At 40.6% G+C, this 17,480-nt stretch overlaps 1 protein-coding gene across 4 annotated transcripts in view; it reads right to left on the bottom strand.

Moving 5' to 3' along the window:
- Positions 1 to 17,480, bottom strand: part of myh10 (myosin, heavy chain 10, non-muscle) — a 76,720-nt gene that overhangs the window by 23,869 nt on the left and 35,371 nt on the right. For all 4 annotated transcript variants that reach the window (XM_075462560.1, XM_075462562.1, XM_075462561.1 and 1 more), the window contains 18 exons: positions 16,368 to 16,460; positions 15,844 to 15,907; positions 15,356 to 15,454; positions 14,797 to 14,940; positions 14,306 to 14,401; positions 13,602 to 13,720; positions 12,327 to 12,479; positions 11,698 to 11,871; positions 11,224 to 11,397; positions 7,622 to 7,736; positions 5,073 to 5,266; positions 4,250 to 4,371; positions 4,081 to 4,150; positions 3,781 to 3,941; positions 2,431 to 2,539; positions 2,200 to 2,331; positions 1,488 to 1,694; positions 1,277 to 1,414 (listed from right to left, as the gene is read on the bottom strand). In XM_075462560.1, coding sequence (XP_075318675.1) covers positions 1,277 to 1,414; positions 1,488 to 1,694; positions 2,200 to 2,331; positions 2,431 to 2,539; positions 3,781 to 3,941; positions 4,081 to 4,150; positions 4,250 to 4,371; positions 5,073 to 5,266; positions 7,622 to 7,736; positions 11,224 to 11,397; positions 11,698 to 11,871; positions 12,327 to 12,479; positions 13,602 to 13,720; positions 14,306 to 14,401; positions 14,797 to 14,940; positions 15,356 to 15,454; positions 15,844 to 15,907; positions 16,368 to 16,460 — 2,364 coding nt within the window. The remainder of the gene's footprint in view (positions 1 to 1,276; positions 1,415 to 1,487; positions 1,695 to 2,199; positions 2,332 to 2,430; positions 2,540 to 3,780; positions 3,942 to 4,080; positions 4,151 to 4,249; positions 4,372 to 5,072; positions 5,267 to 7,621; positions 7,737 to 11,223; positions 11,398 to 11,697; positions 11,872 to 12,326; positions 12,480 to 13,601; positions 13,721 to 14,305; positions 14,402 to 14,796; positions 14,941 to 15,355; positions 15,455 to 15,843; positions 15,908 to 16,367; positions 16,461 to 17,480) is intronic.

The raw sequence follows: 17,480 nt of genomic DNA, 5'->3' as shown, positions 1-17,480 counted from the left end.
GATTGCCCGAAATGCGTCCTCTGTCTGGAGGCCCTCTCGAATGAGTGTTTAAAACCTTCGAAACTTCAGCGTCACTTGATACAAAAACGTCAGTCAAGAGTCCGAAAAAACGGTTGACTTCTTCAGACGTAAAGAAGAGCATTTAGTCAGGCTGCATTCACACGGCGAGCTGCTGTCCGCGAATAAAAGAAAGAAAATACTTTCTAAAAGTTGATGTTTCTTTACATATTTTGTAGCATTGTCTGTGGTTTGCAAAGGGGGCCAGAAGCTAATACTGTTTGGGGGGCCTTGGCATGGAAAAGTTTGGGAACCCCTGCTCTAGAGGATCAGCGAGCAGGGAGAAGTTAAATTCAGTTTTTGGCAGTGCTCACAGAACTGGAGATATTAAAACAAAAAAAGCAGAAAAAAGACTGAGTTCATGTGGCTGCACTGCTGGTTTGACCTTATATTCATATTGAAGCTCAGTTGTTTTACTCTCTCTTTAATTGAGCAAACTAAACGCAACACTACATTTTTAAACACCGCAGTCCCAACATATTTATTGACCCGATTGTCTCCTTTAAAGCCCCCCCGCCCCTCACATGGCTGGTTCTTTGCTGTGGCCCAGGGAAGAGGCGATGCTGCTGTAGCAGTAGTTTTTTAGGGCTTTTGTGGTCGAATCAAAAAGAACTGGTTAAAAACTGGTTCCCAAACAGGAAACTTATAAAAATGTATCCGATCCTGCCATGAAGTGTGGTCAAGTATCCAAAAAGGATAAGGCCACAAGCTTGTAGATGGCAACCACAGGCATCTGATTTGAGAAAACTCACAATAACTGAAAACTGGTGCAACCCACTTTGACAACTCCACATGAAAAAAAAAGAAATCCTCAAATAAATAATTGAGGGCCTCGTATAGCCATTAACTTCTTTGATGGCTGAATGCAAACTTCAGACTGGAACCGATACAGATATCAGCATCAACAAATAAAAACTGAATATGCGTCTAAACGGTTCACATAAAGGAAAGTTTTATTACTTGAGAAAATGAGTACAATCTTCCAGGATTCTGAAAATACCTCAAATTCAAAGTCAAACTTCTTGGCTTTTAAAAAGTGACCTTTTTTTTTAATTTTCTGAAAGCTGTATGCTTTAGCATGTGACACAAATGTAGGCTAAAATGTGCTAACTGGTCCTATCCTATAATAACCCTCTACTTTGGATGATTCTAACATGATGGGTCATCTTTGTTTCTAATTTTTTCTTCGACCTGCTAACTCCAGGTATAATTTCCTCACCTTCAGAAACTTGGAGTTCTGGTCTTCCAGCAGCAGAATGTCCTCCTCCATCTTCTTGATCTTTGCCTCAGCTGTCACTTTATCCAGCTGGAGCTTCTGTCTCGCAGCTTCCTCCTCATCAAGCTGCTCCTCCAAGTCCTGTGGGGAGGAAAACACACACCTTTAGAATTCAGTGGAGATGGAGGACCAGAGAGCCCAATCTGACTCACACCTGGATGTGAGACTGCATCTTCTTCTTTTCATTCTGCAGGCTCTGGTTTCTCTCCTCTTCTTCCTCCACCCTGGACTCAAGGTCGTGAAGGATCTCTTCCAGCTCTTGCTTCCGAGAGAGGAGGCGAACTCTCATCTCTTCGGCCTCAGCAAACAGCTCTGTCTCTGCGTGGAGTTGCTCTGCTAGAATATTTTTCTCCTCTAGGAGCTGAAGAAGGAAATGTTTAGAAAACACAGTGAGTGCTGTTCTCTCGGCTAAAAGGCGAACAAAAACACAGCACACACATCAAATGTACTAAATATGTCCTTCTTCAGAAACATCAACAGAATTAAAGGTTTCCTCTCCCAAAAAGACCGGGAGAAACTCATCCATGCATTCATCTCCAGTAGACTCGATTACTGTAATGCTCTTTTAACTGGTTAAAAACATTTCTGTTCTCATGTGTCTATGCATGAAATCTGCACGATATCTTTGAACTTATCTGGACTGTTGCTTGTTTTTAAATTCATTTAAATTATTTTATTTGTTTCTCTTTATATTCTTTTATGTATTTTAATGCTTCTTCCACTCCCTGCTGCAATGCTTTTATTTTATGTAAAGCACTGTGAATTGTTTGTACATGAAATGTGCTACAAATACATTTGATTTGATTTCTCTAGATAACATCCATTTCAGATTTGAATATTTCCTTTTCGAAAAGGGGGCTACTTACCTGCTGGTGTTTCCTTTCCATCTCCACCATCTCGTTCTCCACCTTGAGCTGCCTGTCCTTGACCTTCACCAACTCTTCGTCTTTGGCTTGAAGCTCCTCTTCCTGCCTGGTGACCTGCAGTAATGGCTTCACCTGAACGAGAAAGTAAGAAAGAAAAAAAACTCAGTCTCAATGGGTAGGTTATTGTCACCCATTTAAAGACATTTTTGAAGTGGGAGTCAGGGGTCTCACCTTGGTGAAGAGCCTCCACCACTGCCAGTGGCGCAGCTTCAGATAAGCAGCACAGTTTCTTTGGAGGACCTTCAGGGCACTCAGCTGCTGTTGCTTCTTAGCAAAAGCTCTGAGACAAGCAAAGGAAAAGAATAAATAAAGATCATAAATCAATTTCTGAAAGAGACTCAATTTTATGTATAGATAACAATTAAATGCAATCATTTCAGACCTTTTTTTGCAGCCTCTTGGGTGCCACAGAATCAAGCTGACAAAGCAACGCCCGACATGTTTTTATCATATCTTTTCTTTTCTTTTTTATTTCCACTGAGAAGGATGATGGAAACAGCAGATTTTAAAAGTCTGTATTCTGTCTTGAAGTGGATGTTCCCCAATTTATAAAGATGCTTCCTTCTGGAAAAAGCTCTGCTGTTTGTATAGATAGAGCTCACGTGTCCGATCGCATACATGATCACTAGTTTCTGCTTCTAAAGAAACGCGATAAAAAGGCAGCTGATACGTAAGAGTAATTATAAGCAAACAGATTCCTGGAGCCCTTTTCCTCAAGTTTCTGACTGGTTTGCTTCTGCTTTGCGATCACTGCACCCTTTGCTCTGCTAATTGCAGTCACCGTCTGACAACGCTAAAACAGTGTGTGTTTGTTAGTTCCAAACCCTGTGGAGGAACCAGAGTAAAAACACGGGGACATAGTTTCCATCATACCGTCACCTTTCCGGTTGCTATATCAAACCTGTCAGCAAACATGGCCAATAACTGGCTAAATAACCCGATTACTCATCGGTTATGTGTGACTGAGTGTGCTTATCGTTTCAAGCTGAGCCAAGATCTACTTAAAGAGCAGCGAGTGAAGCTGAAATGTAGAGGGGGAGCTTCAGATTTAAATATTATATACTGCAAGCTTGTTAGAGGTTTTCACACTGCACTATCATCATTCGAATAAAAACAACACCGATCATTGCTGCCTCCATACAGGAACTCTGTTACACTTCACTTTTATTTGCTCTCCTCAGCGTGCATCTTCCCGCTCCGTTTACATGCATGAAACTTGCCAAACGTCTGAGTGTTTTATAGGTCAGACCCCACTGCAGCTGCTTTGACAAGCTGGGTCGTTATCTTTGTGTGTACCTTGGGTATCCAAATACCAGGATACTGGAGGGAAAAAGTAGAAAACATAAAGCAAGCAGAGACTCTGACCGTGTGATTGATAAAGCATGTGATATATTGGCAGGAGAATATGGACGCCTAAAAGGAGGCGCGGGGCGGCAAGGAGGATGGAAACTAAGCTGTGAAGCCGTTTACTCACAGACTGCAGGTGAAAGCAGAGGACTCGAGCAGATATCTGACACTCACTTGCGTGCCAAGTATCCACGGCACATGGACTGGAAGTAAATGATGATGTCAGTGATCTTCAGGTCTCTCTCTTCCTCCAGATGGGCCAGAACACCAGTCCTGAAGAAGATCTTACTCTGACCGATACGGAACAGGTTGGGGTCCAGCTCCAGGGCTCGAATCTAAGAATAGAAAAAATAAAAATAAATGAATTTTTCTTTTAGAACGACGACTTTCCTCCTACTTGTAACAACCTAGCTGCGACAGTAGGCGTTTTAAAACAATAACAGGAGGACAAAAATAAAAATAAAATGGTACTACCATTCTTTCACAGGCTTGTTTTCCATCCATGAATCCTTTGGGGATAGCATTGGGTGTAAGGATCTCATATCTGTAAGTAAAAAGAACATGTTTATAAATATAAACTGCAAAGGAAGCCTTACTTTTCTCTCTGGAGGAGGGCGCTGCAAAAAGCCTTGATGCTAGTCACCTCTGTCTGAACTCCTGGAAGACGATGCGATTGGGGAAGCCCTGTCTGCAGATGCGAATCCCCTCCAAGACTCCGTTACACCTCAGCTGGTCCAGAACCAGGTGAGGCTCCAGCTTACCGGCCTGTGGTAGAAAGCAAATATATCATCAGGAACAAAAGCACAATATTAACTAGAAAGCTGCAAGCAGCTGTATGCGGGACCGAGATGTGCGCACGTTGGGGCACGCACTGGACGTCGTAGTCGCGCAGCAAGGCTTTCAAATCACAAACACCATCACACGATTTTCACCGCCTGGCCACGCCCACACCGTTCAGAGATTGGAAAAGCGTCTTGCGGAAAAGCGTACCATTAAATCTGTAGGACGAGTTCGATCAAATGCGAGGCGTGGAATCGGTCAAAAATGGCACCAAACGCACTTTCCATCCAAAATGGCCGCCTTTTGTGGCCGTGGGACCATGGCGGCAACAGACTTTTTTGTGCGTGTGGGCATGATGAATGAGTGTACCGAATTTTGTTATCCCACGTCAAACTAAACCCAATGCGGGGATCATTTTTTGGCATCGTAGGGGGCGCTACAGAGTCAATGAGCGACTCCCAAAAATATAAAGTTTAGATTCCTTCATGTCGTCGATAAATTTCAAGAGTTTTCGAGCACCTTTTGCAAAGAATCGGGCGGAAAGAAGACGACGGAATAATAATAAACCTTACAGATACAATGGGGTTCTGGCAGTTTCACTGCTCGGTCCCTAAAAATAAAAAAAGCGATAGTGGATATAACATGTCACAAGTTAATACTTTTTACAAATGTAGGTACATATTTACTCTTTTTTCGTGGTTGGGGATGATGCAGCGAACAAAGTTAGGATTCGTGTTCCTCAGTGTGGCCATGAGTTTGGTCAGCGACTCTTTGTAGAGCTGGCCCACTGTGCGAAACATGCCCTTTTTCGTTTTGTATGTGGCACCAAACGCTGTCTCGTTCATTCCTGCCACCTGGTCCAGGCCCACGATTCGATCGACTGGTGGGGGAACAGGGAGAGAACTTGTTAGGAGAAAATCACCCGTTGGTGACGAGCTCGTCACTGCAGGAACAGTAGCTGCAACACACTGGCACGATGTAGCTATGTGAGCAAGTGCAGATGGATGAAAACAATGTAACGCTGCCAAACAACAGCAGTCTACCAGAGTAGCAAAAAAAAGTCTAAAACTACGGCTGGTTTCTGCAGATGGAGATAAAGCGCATGATGTAATTACACGAGACTCTGTTAGCTACATGGAGAGAAACGCACTTTTAAATATGGTTTACCTACTAAATACCAACAAAGTGCATGAACTGAAATGCTGCTCGAAATTCTTGATGGCATCTAAATGGCCTTTAATATTTTTCTTTTTTTAAATACAAAACCTGCATCAAACTATTTTCAGGGAAACTATTTCATCCAAGGGTGGAGCAGTGATTTTAAATGTGGGGGTGTTACATGAGTGCCACATCAAGCCCATAGACATGACGCTGAAGTTGGCATCCGATTCGCAAATTAAATGGATGGGCATAAAGGGCCATTTCACTGAATTTTTTTGCATTTTGATCGCCCTAAACTAGGTCCTGTATGGAAACTACATTAGGTAGACTGCTCAAATCTGTATGGAATTATTCTAAAGAGGCTATAGATTCATTAAAACCTTGTTTGGGATTTGTGAAACCTTTTTCTGATTTGTACAAATGCAGAACAGGGCCATTTTACTGCATTTTCCATACTAGATCCTGTATGGAAACTACAATTGTTACACTGCTCAAATCTGGATGGAATTATTCTTAAGAGGCTATAGAGTCTTTAAAACACATTTTACGATTTTTTAAAACTTTATTTGGTCATTGAAAATTCAAAAAGGTGAAATCATCTTGCTGTAAAAGTGGGGGTCTCGAAACACCCCCATCCCCCACAGGTGCGACGCCCATGATTTCATCATCTACGGTGATTCTAAACCTGGACAAACTACTTTTAGAGCAACTGTTTTTGGGAGTCATGCAGAGTCTCTACTCGTTTCTGGAGGTGGCCACCAGAGCAAACACTCATGAGATCTACTCAGTTCCCAACTTGTGAATTTGGCCTGGACACTAATGATGCTTTTATTACAAGGCGGTGCCTTCATCCATCTGCTTAGGACGCCAAGTTGCCTCATATTTTGATGATGGGTTCTTTTGGTTAATTTCATGTTCCACTTTCAAATAACATATCATAAACGGAGAAGTAATTAACTGTAAAGTTTTACCTGCAGAGCTGTTGAAATGAAAACTTTCAAGCAAAACAAATACAGAAATATAGTAATAACTACAAGAATATAAGACACTGCACTGTACTAAACCTGCAACCAAAAGAAAACTGGGAATGATGCCAGACCATAAGATCTAACACTCATTTGAAAAGACACTCAGCAGCTAAATTGAAATTACATGCAACATCGTGCTGGAAGTTCAATACCCAGACTGATGGGACACGTGTCCTGCTGTCTGGACCCTCCACAAGGAGCTCAGAGCCAAAGCAAAAAAAACTTTACCAAGATTAACATCTGGTTTTAATTCCCTGCTGCTGTGATCCTATTTAGGAAGGCAGGATATTCCTGCTTTCAGATACTCTTCATTTGGTTTTCTCTCTCGCAGTAAAAAAAGAAAGAAAGAAAGTAAAAGGAAAATCATACAAGGAACAAAAGACTAAGTTTAGCCCTCCCATAAAAATACTGAAACAAATTAAAGCACACAGGTTCAACTAAGGGAAGCAAATTACTCTAGTCTACTTTTAAACTTGAAGTTAGGAACTGCTGCTTTCGGCTGAGACAAGGGAGCCATGCAGCCTGGAAGCAAATGGGAGCCACTTCAGATTGTATGAGACACAGCACCAGCCACCAGTCAGATCTGGGCAAAAATATACCAACACGGTCCAGGTTTTCCTGCCTGGGGAGTGCTTATATTCATCCCCAACGAAGCACCTGGAGGAGGGTGGTTTCACAATACTACACTGGTCGGGTTTTTTTTTTTAGTTTTTTTTTTAGTAGTTATTATTTTGGCCCAGGTCTGCTATGGCACAACCTCAGTCATTCACCTTCCGGCTCATCCAGACATGTGACATTGTCATAAAATGAGGCCCTTTGAATGGTCTGAATCTCTACAACACAGAGAAAGAGAGAGGAGGGGAGGGGAGGGTGTGGAGGGTGAGTCCAGTCTTAGTCAAGAAAAGTGCAGGCCTGGGTCAACAATGCAGACAGCTGTTGTTAGTAGGTTTGAGTGACTAGTTAAGCAGACAGTTATACACACAATGGATCCCATAGGACGTGTTGCTCAAATGAATTCTTTGGAACATAGGTAGGTGGCAGATTACCATCTTTCCACAGTTCAGCCACAAATTTGTCAGTAGACTGATGCAGAAGTGTCGCTACGTTGTCATTCAGGGGGTCCATGTTCTTCATTAGCCACTCATCTGCCTTGTAGTCAACCTAGAACAATAAAGGGGCACAGTTTAGGAACATTAATTCAATTCATTCAAAAATGAGGACAAATTAATATAATTAAACATCAATAAAAAGCACGTTTCCCATATATACAGAAACCTGTTACTAGATACATCAGACAATACTTTTTATATAAAAACCAAATGGGAGCTGGAGTTGAATATTATAATTGAGGATGGGGAATGGGAAAAAATGTGCACTGGATGTCATAAAGGTATTAATAGTAACATGTGGAAGGAGTTTGACTGGAAGATGAAGACTAGGTTCTTTAAGACGCCTGCCGTGGTCTCTAAATTTGTAGATAACCCAGCGGCAATATACTGTTGGAGGGTGTGGAATGGTGGGCGACCACTCACACATATTTTGGGATTGCCCAATGATGCTTCCCTTTTGGAAGGGGGTAAAGAGCGAGATAGATAAAGTTCTAGGAATCAATGTACTATTCACCCCAAGTCAGTTTCTTTTTGATCTAACTCCTGAAGGCTTGTACACCAGAGACCAAAAGCACTTGTTACATATACTTCTGATGACTGCTAGAAAAATGGTGAGAATAAAATGGATGAATCCACAGTCACCTACAGTGGCACAGTGGAAACAGAAGCTGAGGGAGGTGTATGGAATGGAAGCTTTAACCGCTCAACTACAATTAAGGTCTGATGTTTTTGTGAGGAGGTGGCTACCTATAGCAAGATATCTCTCTGAGGGGAATCCCACAATATGCTGGAATGTCTTAACTGTCCCTTTATTTATGTATTTATTTACTTACTTGTTATTTTTCACTCATTAGTATTATCCAGGTTTCTGGGCCCCAATGTTTTTTTTGTTTTTTTATGTCGCTAGTACTGTCACACATAATCTGTGAATGTTGTCAAGGAATGTTTGTGTTTCGCTTCATAAAAATAAAGTAAAAAAGAAATGAGGACAATATGTTGAGACATTTCTGATAAAAGAAATGTCACACAGATCTGACGCTCTGCAACTCGTTTACGTTCGTACAGTTTCACAGAGAGTTTGACAGTTTTGGACTCCAGTTCACTTCCATCTGTCTCTTCATGAGATTCCAGACAGACTCAACAGTCTAAATCTGATTCCAATCCTACAAAGTCCAAAAGTTTACATTATTTACTACACTGGTATTCGTCACTCTAGGCATCTTTGTCCAGTGACAGGGGAGAGTCAGCTTCATTAGGCGGAGGGAAACGCTAATGCCGCCTCTACTACGTTCACATGGTCTTTAAATTACTCGAATGATTTTGTCAGACGATGCTGCGGTTGCAAAAATCAGGATTTCATTGGAACAGAGCAGCAGTCTGGAAATGCTTAAAGCTCTGAGATTTCACACACAGTCTTAATGTCCTGGTATTCAGTCACAATTTCAGATGCATTTAGCTGTCTGACAAAAGGAAAATAATGTGAATGAGAGCAGCTTTATTGGGAATTTAACTCTTAGTATACATGTAGGCTTCACTGGAACTTTGGAGAGTGTACAGTGTCTATTCCCGACCGAGTCCAGCTGAGCATGTACATGCGGAGTGATTAGATCACCAAACACTTTACCTGGATGTGTTAGTTTGGCTTTGAGAACTTGGATTCGATACAGTTTCAGTCAAATTACCATATTTACCATCAATGTCGGACTACAGAGCGCACCTGAATATAAGCCGCACCCTCTCATTTTAAAAAGAAAATGCATTCTGTACTTGTATAGGCCGCACCGGATTATAAGCCCCGGGTGGCCACATAGTAATATGAGATATTTACACAGAAAGATGTTACACGTGAGGATTTTTAAACTTTTAATTAAATGCATATGGTAACAGAAACAAATATATTCTGCAAATGCTTTTTTTCCCCGAACAGTGCCTGTAACACGGCTGGTTTTAACTTAAATACCTATCGGTAACACACAAATACGTGGTGTAAATGCTTTTTTTTTTTTTCCCCCCGAACAGTGCCTGTAACACAGCTGGTAGAAAAAAAGAAAAAAAAAAGACAGCAGCCTACCAGGAAAAGTCATTGATCGCCTTCAATTTAAAAGCTGTATCATACGCATTTCTTTGTTTGTTTTCCATGTTGAGGAGGAGTACAAATGACCGATTTACAATAATTTACTAGTGTAAGTGTGTTTGATTTATTGAACAATTTCATTGGACCACTGTGAACTATTCCTTAATTGTATTGGTCTAATGTTACGGTGCAAAATGTTTTTGGCGGCATGAAAACAAACAAACAAAAAAAACATATATTAGCCGCACCGTATTATAAGCCGCGGTGCTCAAAGCCTGGGAAAAAGTAGCGGCTCATAGTGCGGAATTTACGGTACTTGTAATTTAAAAGTTCAGTTGTGGTCTGACAACACAACCATTTGTTTTTTTTGAGAGGAAAATCTCAAGGAGTCAAATAAGAAGAGGAGGAAAAGGCACAATGAGCTAGTGGATGAATGTATGACTACGAGCACGAGACTTTTAAGGTGGGCGGCCCGTCTGTAGGGGCTACAACATGCTGAGCATCACAGTGCCAGTGGACTAAAGACCATAAAGGTGACCACAAGGCCAGCTGGGAAATTACCACCAACCACTATCTAGTCAAATAATTCTGGTAAAATCCGATTAGCTCCTGAATGGCTGTTGAAATGGACATTCATCTGCCTCTGCATTTTAAAAGGTTCATTTAGTAACTTGTTATCAAGGCATCAAGACACAGCCGTAGAGGGTTTACGGCTACCTGGCTGGGTCACCTAGGTAAGGATAACTGACTGAAAGATTACAACAAATGACCCCAAGGAACATTAATAGCCATGTGTCCCAGTGCACCAAGCTGACGTCAGTTAAATGCAACCAGGTGCTTTAAGTATTCATCAACAACGAGTAGTTCTCCAATTGAGAGAGATCTTGATAAAACTCGAAATGTAATTTGTTTAGATGTTAATAGAGAGAGGAAAACACAAAAATCCTGATTCCCCCCCCTGCTTCAGAATTGAAGCTTTTTGTACATACCCACACTGACAACAGTTGGCTGAAGGCCACTGCAGACTTTCTTCACAGCAAATGTTCTGACATGATTAGAAACAGATGTGCGACTTGGACGGTCTCATCTGCAGAACAAATGCTGTTTTTCTCTTGCATAACCCCAATTCCACTCCCGTATGACATGTAAGTTAAACCAGGTTTCAGTATTATCCTTAAATCCCCCGTCTGACCTTAGACCAGCAGCAACTGTTCATTCATTGGCTGACAGAAACATTCTGGAAAATTTGAATGTAGACAGACATCCAGAAGCTGATGCTCCTCAAAAGCAAACTACATATAAGAATTAGAGGAATCGTACTTGAATACATATAAGAAAGTCTGAACATGCAATTAAAATTAACTTAATTTCCAAGTGAAGCCCCTGCATCGAAAGAAACGTACAAAGCAGTCAGTCCAGTGTGAATTTAAAGAGGGGGGGGGGGGGCAATATCAGAAAAGCATACCCTGCCGGCGTAGTGGATGATGCAGAAGTCAGCTTTGTCTTTGAGCTGGCGGGGTCTTTGAAACTTAGTGTGAGTGCCCTGCTCCTGGATCAGCTTGTCTATAAAGGTCTTGTCTGTTGCCTTAGGGAACCAGCACTCCTCATCCAGCAGAGCCAACACTCCTGGAGGGTTTGCCTGAAGAAATAAGAAAACACATCATCAAAAGCAGCAGCAGCAAGACGCATACCCGACCAATTTTAAGATATTTTTGTAGCATTTATGTCCTCAATAGATAAAAGAGCAAAAGACTTCTATGAATCTATCTAAACAGTTTCATTCTCCATAATTACAACAAATTACTTCACAATTAAAGACAAAATGATTCATACTGCAGTTTTAGAAAAAAAAAGGTAGCAATTTGTTGTAAAGTTTAAGGAGTTACATTCATAAAACTTCCACTTATCTCATTGAGAGTTTTTTATTCTGATTACTGACCGGCCTCTCAATGAGGTCAATGCAGGGCTGCAGGTCCAGGCCGAAATCTATGAAGCTCCATTCAATGCCCTCCCTCTGGTACTCCTCCTGCTCCAGGACGAACATGGTGTGGTTGAAGAGCTGCTGCAGCTTCTCATTGGTGTAGTTGATGCACATCTGCTCGAATGAGTTCAGCTGCAGGACAAAAACACAAATGGAGAAATGATTTTTGAAATCCGGGTTAAAAACATTTCTTTTCTCATGTGTCTATGCATGAAATCTGCATGATATCTTTTAATTTATCTGGACTGTTGCTTGTTTTTAAATTAATTTAAATGATTTTATTTGTTTCTCTTTATATTATTTTATATATTTTTAATGCTTCTTACACTCCCTGCTGCAATGCTTTTATTTTATGTAAAGCACTTTGAATTGTTTGTACATGAAATGTGCTATACAAATAAATTTGATTTGATTTGAAAAGCAGCGGTGTCACTGGAAGCACCCACAGATGGCAGGAAGTCAAATGCTCAAATGTAGGACCAACATCTAAACAAGCATCACCTAAAAATTAATAATAAATAATTACATAAATAAAAGACTTGGACATGCCGTCTTCTTAACAGATGTTAAAAAGTTGAAATCCAAACCTGGAAAATCTCAAAACCAGCGATGTCCAGAATACCAATGAAGGAGGCACCCTGCCGTTTGGTTCTATCCAGAGCTTTATTAATCCGATGGACCAGCCAGCGGAACAGACGCTCATATGTTGCTTTAGCGAGAGCCTCGACAGCAAAGTCAGCCTAGCAAGAGACAGAGAGGAGATGAGAGCAAGAGGGGAAACAATAGAGCACACGAGGTTACATCAGTGTAATTCCTAAATGTTGCCATATCTATTGTACAAATCCACATTTACATTTTTGGCAGGACGTCATACTGTTCATGTTAGAACTGCATTGAACTGATTTCATTCACAATGTGAAAATAACTACGACTCTCAGGTGCCACTGTGCAGAGAAGAAGCCAACGAGAAGAGCAAAACCTCCTTAAACAAGGATTGGAACACAGAACGATGTGTTCCAATCCTTGTTAAAGTTCAGTGATTGAAAATTTTGTACCAAACTGGTAGATTTTTTTTATTTTGAATAACTTAAAGGTAGGGTAGGAGATCCTGGATTTTGAGTCCAGCGAAGCTGCATTTTGAAAATACACAGGTAAAAAAAATCCCAACCCTTTTCTTCAGACTTTCCCCCTGAAGCCACGCCTCTAGAGTACATGAACGCGCAATGCTTGTTCACGAGCACGAAGGTGCACGAGCGCTGTTCTGACAGCAAGCATCGGTCGTTGCCGTATTTAGTATTTAGTATATGCTAACTATATGTTTAATAATGCTAGGTGCTAGCCAAGCTGGCTCTAGTTTAGCTTCCTGCCAAGCTTCTGGACGCGCAATTTATTCACGGAGCAGGGTACGCGCACAGGGGGAAGGAGGGGGAGGGAGGAGCAGATTGCAGTTTGATAGACGCATCAGAATCCAATCATCGTTAACAGTCCGTTCAGTATGATTGGATAGTGTTTTTCCTGGATTGTTCGTTCTAGAGGCCACTAAAACTTTTCATTTTTGTGTCAAAACTTTTAATTAATTGGTTGCAATGGGGGTGTGAAGAGTATTTCAAGCAATATGTAAAAAAATTTTCCAGAAAAAGATCCCCTACCCCGCCTTTAACTGACAGTTGTTTTGTTTTGGGTTTTTTTGTAGAAAATTTCCATCTATTTCATGTCATTCTGGCTCCAGAAAAGAAAATCTCCAAATTGAAGTCGTGTAACCTAAGGCAGCGTTTTTTCCTCTTGCACTGTAACTCAACCGACTTTGCATTTCTATTACCCAGCTAACTTGTTGGCAATGAATAAAAATGTAGGAAACTGACCTGTTCCTTGGTCTGTGCTTTCTGGACATAGTCTCTTCCAACTTTTATTCTCGGTGACAGGATGGCTCTGGTGAACTCCATCACGTTCATACCGAGCAGATGACACAGCTTCTGGGCAGCTGGGAAACACAAAATGGAAAAAGTACAGAAGGGGAAAAATATTAATAAATATCAAGCTCCAGTAGGAGATTTTAAACAGTAACTAACTCGCACCTGTTTGTCAAATTAAAAGAAAGCAGAAACTACAGCTTGATTTTCAACTCTTTAAGATACACATAATTAATGTTATTATCACAAAAGCCGAGCTAAGTTTTATAGCATAGACAATGTGACAAGCAAAATGCCATATTTTACATTGCATTAAAAAAAAAAAACAAGCTCTGATCTAGATCAGCCAAATTTTTACAAAAAAAAAAAAAAAAAAATCTGGCTGAGCTGCATCAATAGCATCAGACTGATTCTTTCCCCCGTCTCGCTCTTTTGAGAGTCAAATGTGCAGTGCCACATGTGGAGGAACTGCAAGGTTGTGCCCCATTTCCTTTAGGAGTAAATCTTGCCAGTGATTTGGCAGCTTAACAAGGCTCATGGGGTGGAAAGAAATACATCAGCAGCCCCTCTGTTCTGTGGACAAAGTGTCTGGCTCTGAGGTCATACAACAGATGCACATGGTTTGCTGTGTTTGCAAGTAGTCGTTGGATATCTACCAGTATTATCAGGCATGGAGGCTTGGTCAGTGTTCCTCTCCTTCTTGAAGACTATGTTACCAAACTGAAGCACCGAGGAAACCACCTTCAACATGGCTGCAAATATCAGAATCCAAGGAAAACAACAGTGTAATACACATCAGTTTGTTTCAAGCAGTCAAACTAACAGAGGCATGAGTCAGAATCCTGATTGTGAAGTCATAATGAAGATACTTTGGTTAGTAGCAGGTGAAATCTAAATACTTTTTTCCAGGTTCTAATCAATCTTTGATTTCTATTTTTTCCATTTGTATATCAATGAAAAAAAAACACCTATGTTTAAATTAACTAAATGAATGGTTGATACCTGATACACAGTGTGCATTTCTCCCCTGGTCTTAACATGGGATGCTTCCACAACTTCCTATGCTGTGTTGGTAACCAGTTTTGAACAATTTCAACACATCCTCCTCTCAAAAACGTCACAGAACCTGTTTCATGTTGTAACGTACCCATTATCTCGTCGTGTACGAAGCTCATGATGTGCATAGCTTCCATGGTTTCTTGGAAATTGTCTTTGTCCTGTTGGCCTGGAACTGTGATGTTACCATTGGATAGGAAACGGTAGTTATTGAATCCTTCCAAAAGAAGATCCGCTGTGGATTGAAAAATGGAGAAACGTTTCAAACTACACAGAGAGAGGGCTGCTTTTGTGTGCATCGTGGATAGACTCTAAATGTTGGCCAAACAGTTAGCTATGACATTAGCAACAGCACTAACTGTGGAAAGATTTAGCATCTGAGGAAAATCATTTCTATGCCTAAAATCTTTCATTTTTAAGAGCGTGTAGCGCATGTCAGAAATTAGTCAGAGCACTTTGGCAGTGGTTCTACAAGTTTGTGGAGCTTAACTAGCATAACAAAGTCACAAATCTTGTCATTTTAGTGGTCAAGTGCTCAAGTTTTTTCTTTAATTGTTCATCTGTGTGTAATCTTGCAGCCAGAAATCAGCTGCGGTTTGGAGTTATGACAGATGGAAGTATCTAGGCAGTTTTATAGTCATTCCACTCACATCTGAGGTGCTCGCCAGCTCCTGCCAGAAGCTGGTAAAAAATGTGGAAGGTTCGCTCATCTTTGGCTTGACGAATAGCTCTGGATTTCTCCAGCAAGTCTGACACAGAACAGTCAAGAAACACACATCTAGGTGGTAGCTCAGTATGTAACAAGTGCCATCAAAAAAGCGTTCAAAGATAGGCTGATGTTCAAAGATAGGCTGATGTTCAAAGATAGGCTGATGTTCAAAGATGGCCCGAATGAGTCACAGATCTACATAAACTAAAAGGTTCTGCGAATAAATGAGAAATGCATTCAAAGACTTTCGAGTATCCACAACGGAAAAGGTTGTAGGAATGAAACGTGTTCATATCCAAAAATACCCTTCAGTTTTTTGTATTCAATAAAATACGTGGCATGAAAATTTACTTTTTGATCAGGCTTTTTAGAAAAATCTCACCAACAATGAATGAAATAGCCTGGGTAATGAGTTTTAAAACAGGATACAGGTTTCAATATTGGCCCCGACAATGTATCCGGTGACATCAAAGTTGATCCGGATGAATTTTCCCTGTAGAGAGTAACACATGATAACTGCTCAGGAAGTGCGTAAGACAAAATGAACAGGAATCACTCACCAAGACAAAGACCTTTGTGGCATATTGTCTCTTGAAAGTCTGTAAATTGTGTTTGTTTTGAAAAGATTGAATTTTGACATTTAAGACGCGATTCTGTAACAAACTACAAGTGCAAAAAGAAATGTGAAAAGTTACATTTGATAAGGTTTTCCAACTACGAATATAATTTAAGCTACAATCTCCTGTCTGAAGGGTTCCACGACAAAGAGAGACTAGAAAGCATCAGATGTGCAACTGCTTAAAGTCTAAGTGGGATGAGTGAATTGCTTTCAGGAGGACAAACACTAAATCACTATATCTGATCCATATGTAAAGTAAAAATGAGCAAGAAACGCAGAGCAGATCTAGAGAGCTGCACGTCAATCTGAACTATTTTCATTCGGCTCTACTTACAAAACGTGATGAGTTGTCATTTTTCACAGTCTTTGCATTCCCAAAGGATTCCAGGATGGGGTTGGCTTGTAAAAGCTGACGTTCCAATTCGCCCTTTAAAAGAGACAAACAGGCAATACACACACAGCCCTTTATCGCCACATAAAAAGGGAGGCCACCAAAGAAAGATTATGAGGAACTGTCAGTTTTACAGGCACTGAAAACATGCATATGCGAGGACGGCAGACATCTTGGGATGTCGTTTGAGCAGCAGGCTTCACACACACATTCCTCTCAAGTTATTAAATATAACCTTTCAAGATTACTTAGAAGAGATCATTGACAAAAACGACAATATCTGAAACCAGTAACGGTTTAAAAATGTTGTCTTTTTTTACTTTTAAAAAGAAAACTCGATCGGTTCAGCAGCTGTTCAAAGCACCCCGTGAGCCAAACTGTCTTAGATGTTAAAAACACTCCAAGTCACGGACAAGGATGATGTTTCTAAGAGAATAGCGGGGAGCTTTTTTTTTTTTTTGGAATAAAAAGCTGGTCACTACCCAACGCGGCACTTCAGCCACACCAACTGAAATAATGGACAGAAGGTTCTGAAGAGCAAAAAACGGCACGCTTTAGGTTGGAAAAAATATCACCATCGCTAAAGGTTTGAGAGCAAGTCAATATTTGTTGATTGATTGGAAAATCTTTTGCTGCTGCTTCCATGTTTTATGAATTTGGAAACTAAACATTTCATCCTATTACATTTAAGAGTTACGTTTCAGAAATTATAACTATGGGGGCATGGCTATTTTCTGGGTAACTTCACTACCTTTGACTTTTAAGCTATCATCTCAGTCATTCTAAGATCTGCCCATAAATGTCACTTCTCCTCATTTCAGGTCAGTGGAAAACCAGCCAGACCTTTCAAAATGCTCGACTGTTTTTCAAGAGAGTTCATATCAAAAAACGTCACCTGAAAAAGTTTCGTTGCATTAAAACGTCGACAGCAGAAATCGTAAAAATCATGATTCTTTGAGAAGCGAAACATTTGGTCGAGAAAATCAAATACTAACGGTAGAGGAAACCAGTAAAGATATAACTTATCTGTCCTCATGATGTGATTAAACATGATCA

The sequence above is a fragment of the Odontesthes bonariensis genome, chromosome 4 (genome assembly GCF_027942865.1).
Source record: "Odontesthes bonariensis isolate fOdoBon6 chromosome 4, fOdoBon6.hap1, whole genome shotgun sequence".
NCBI classification, from domain to species: Eukaryota; Metazoa; Chordata; class Actinopteri; order Atheriniformes; family Atherinopsidae; genus Odontesthes; species Odontesthes bonariensis.
This window is presented reverse-complemented; position numbering and strand designations above follow the sequence as displayed.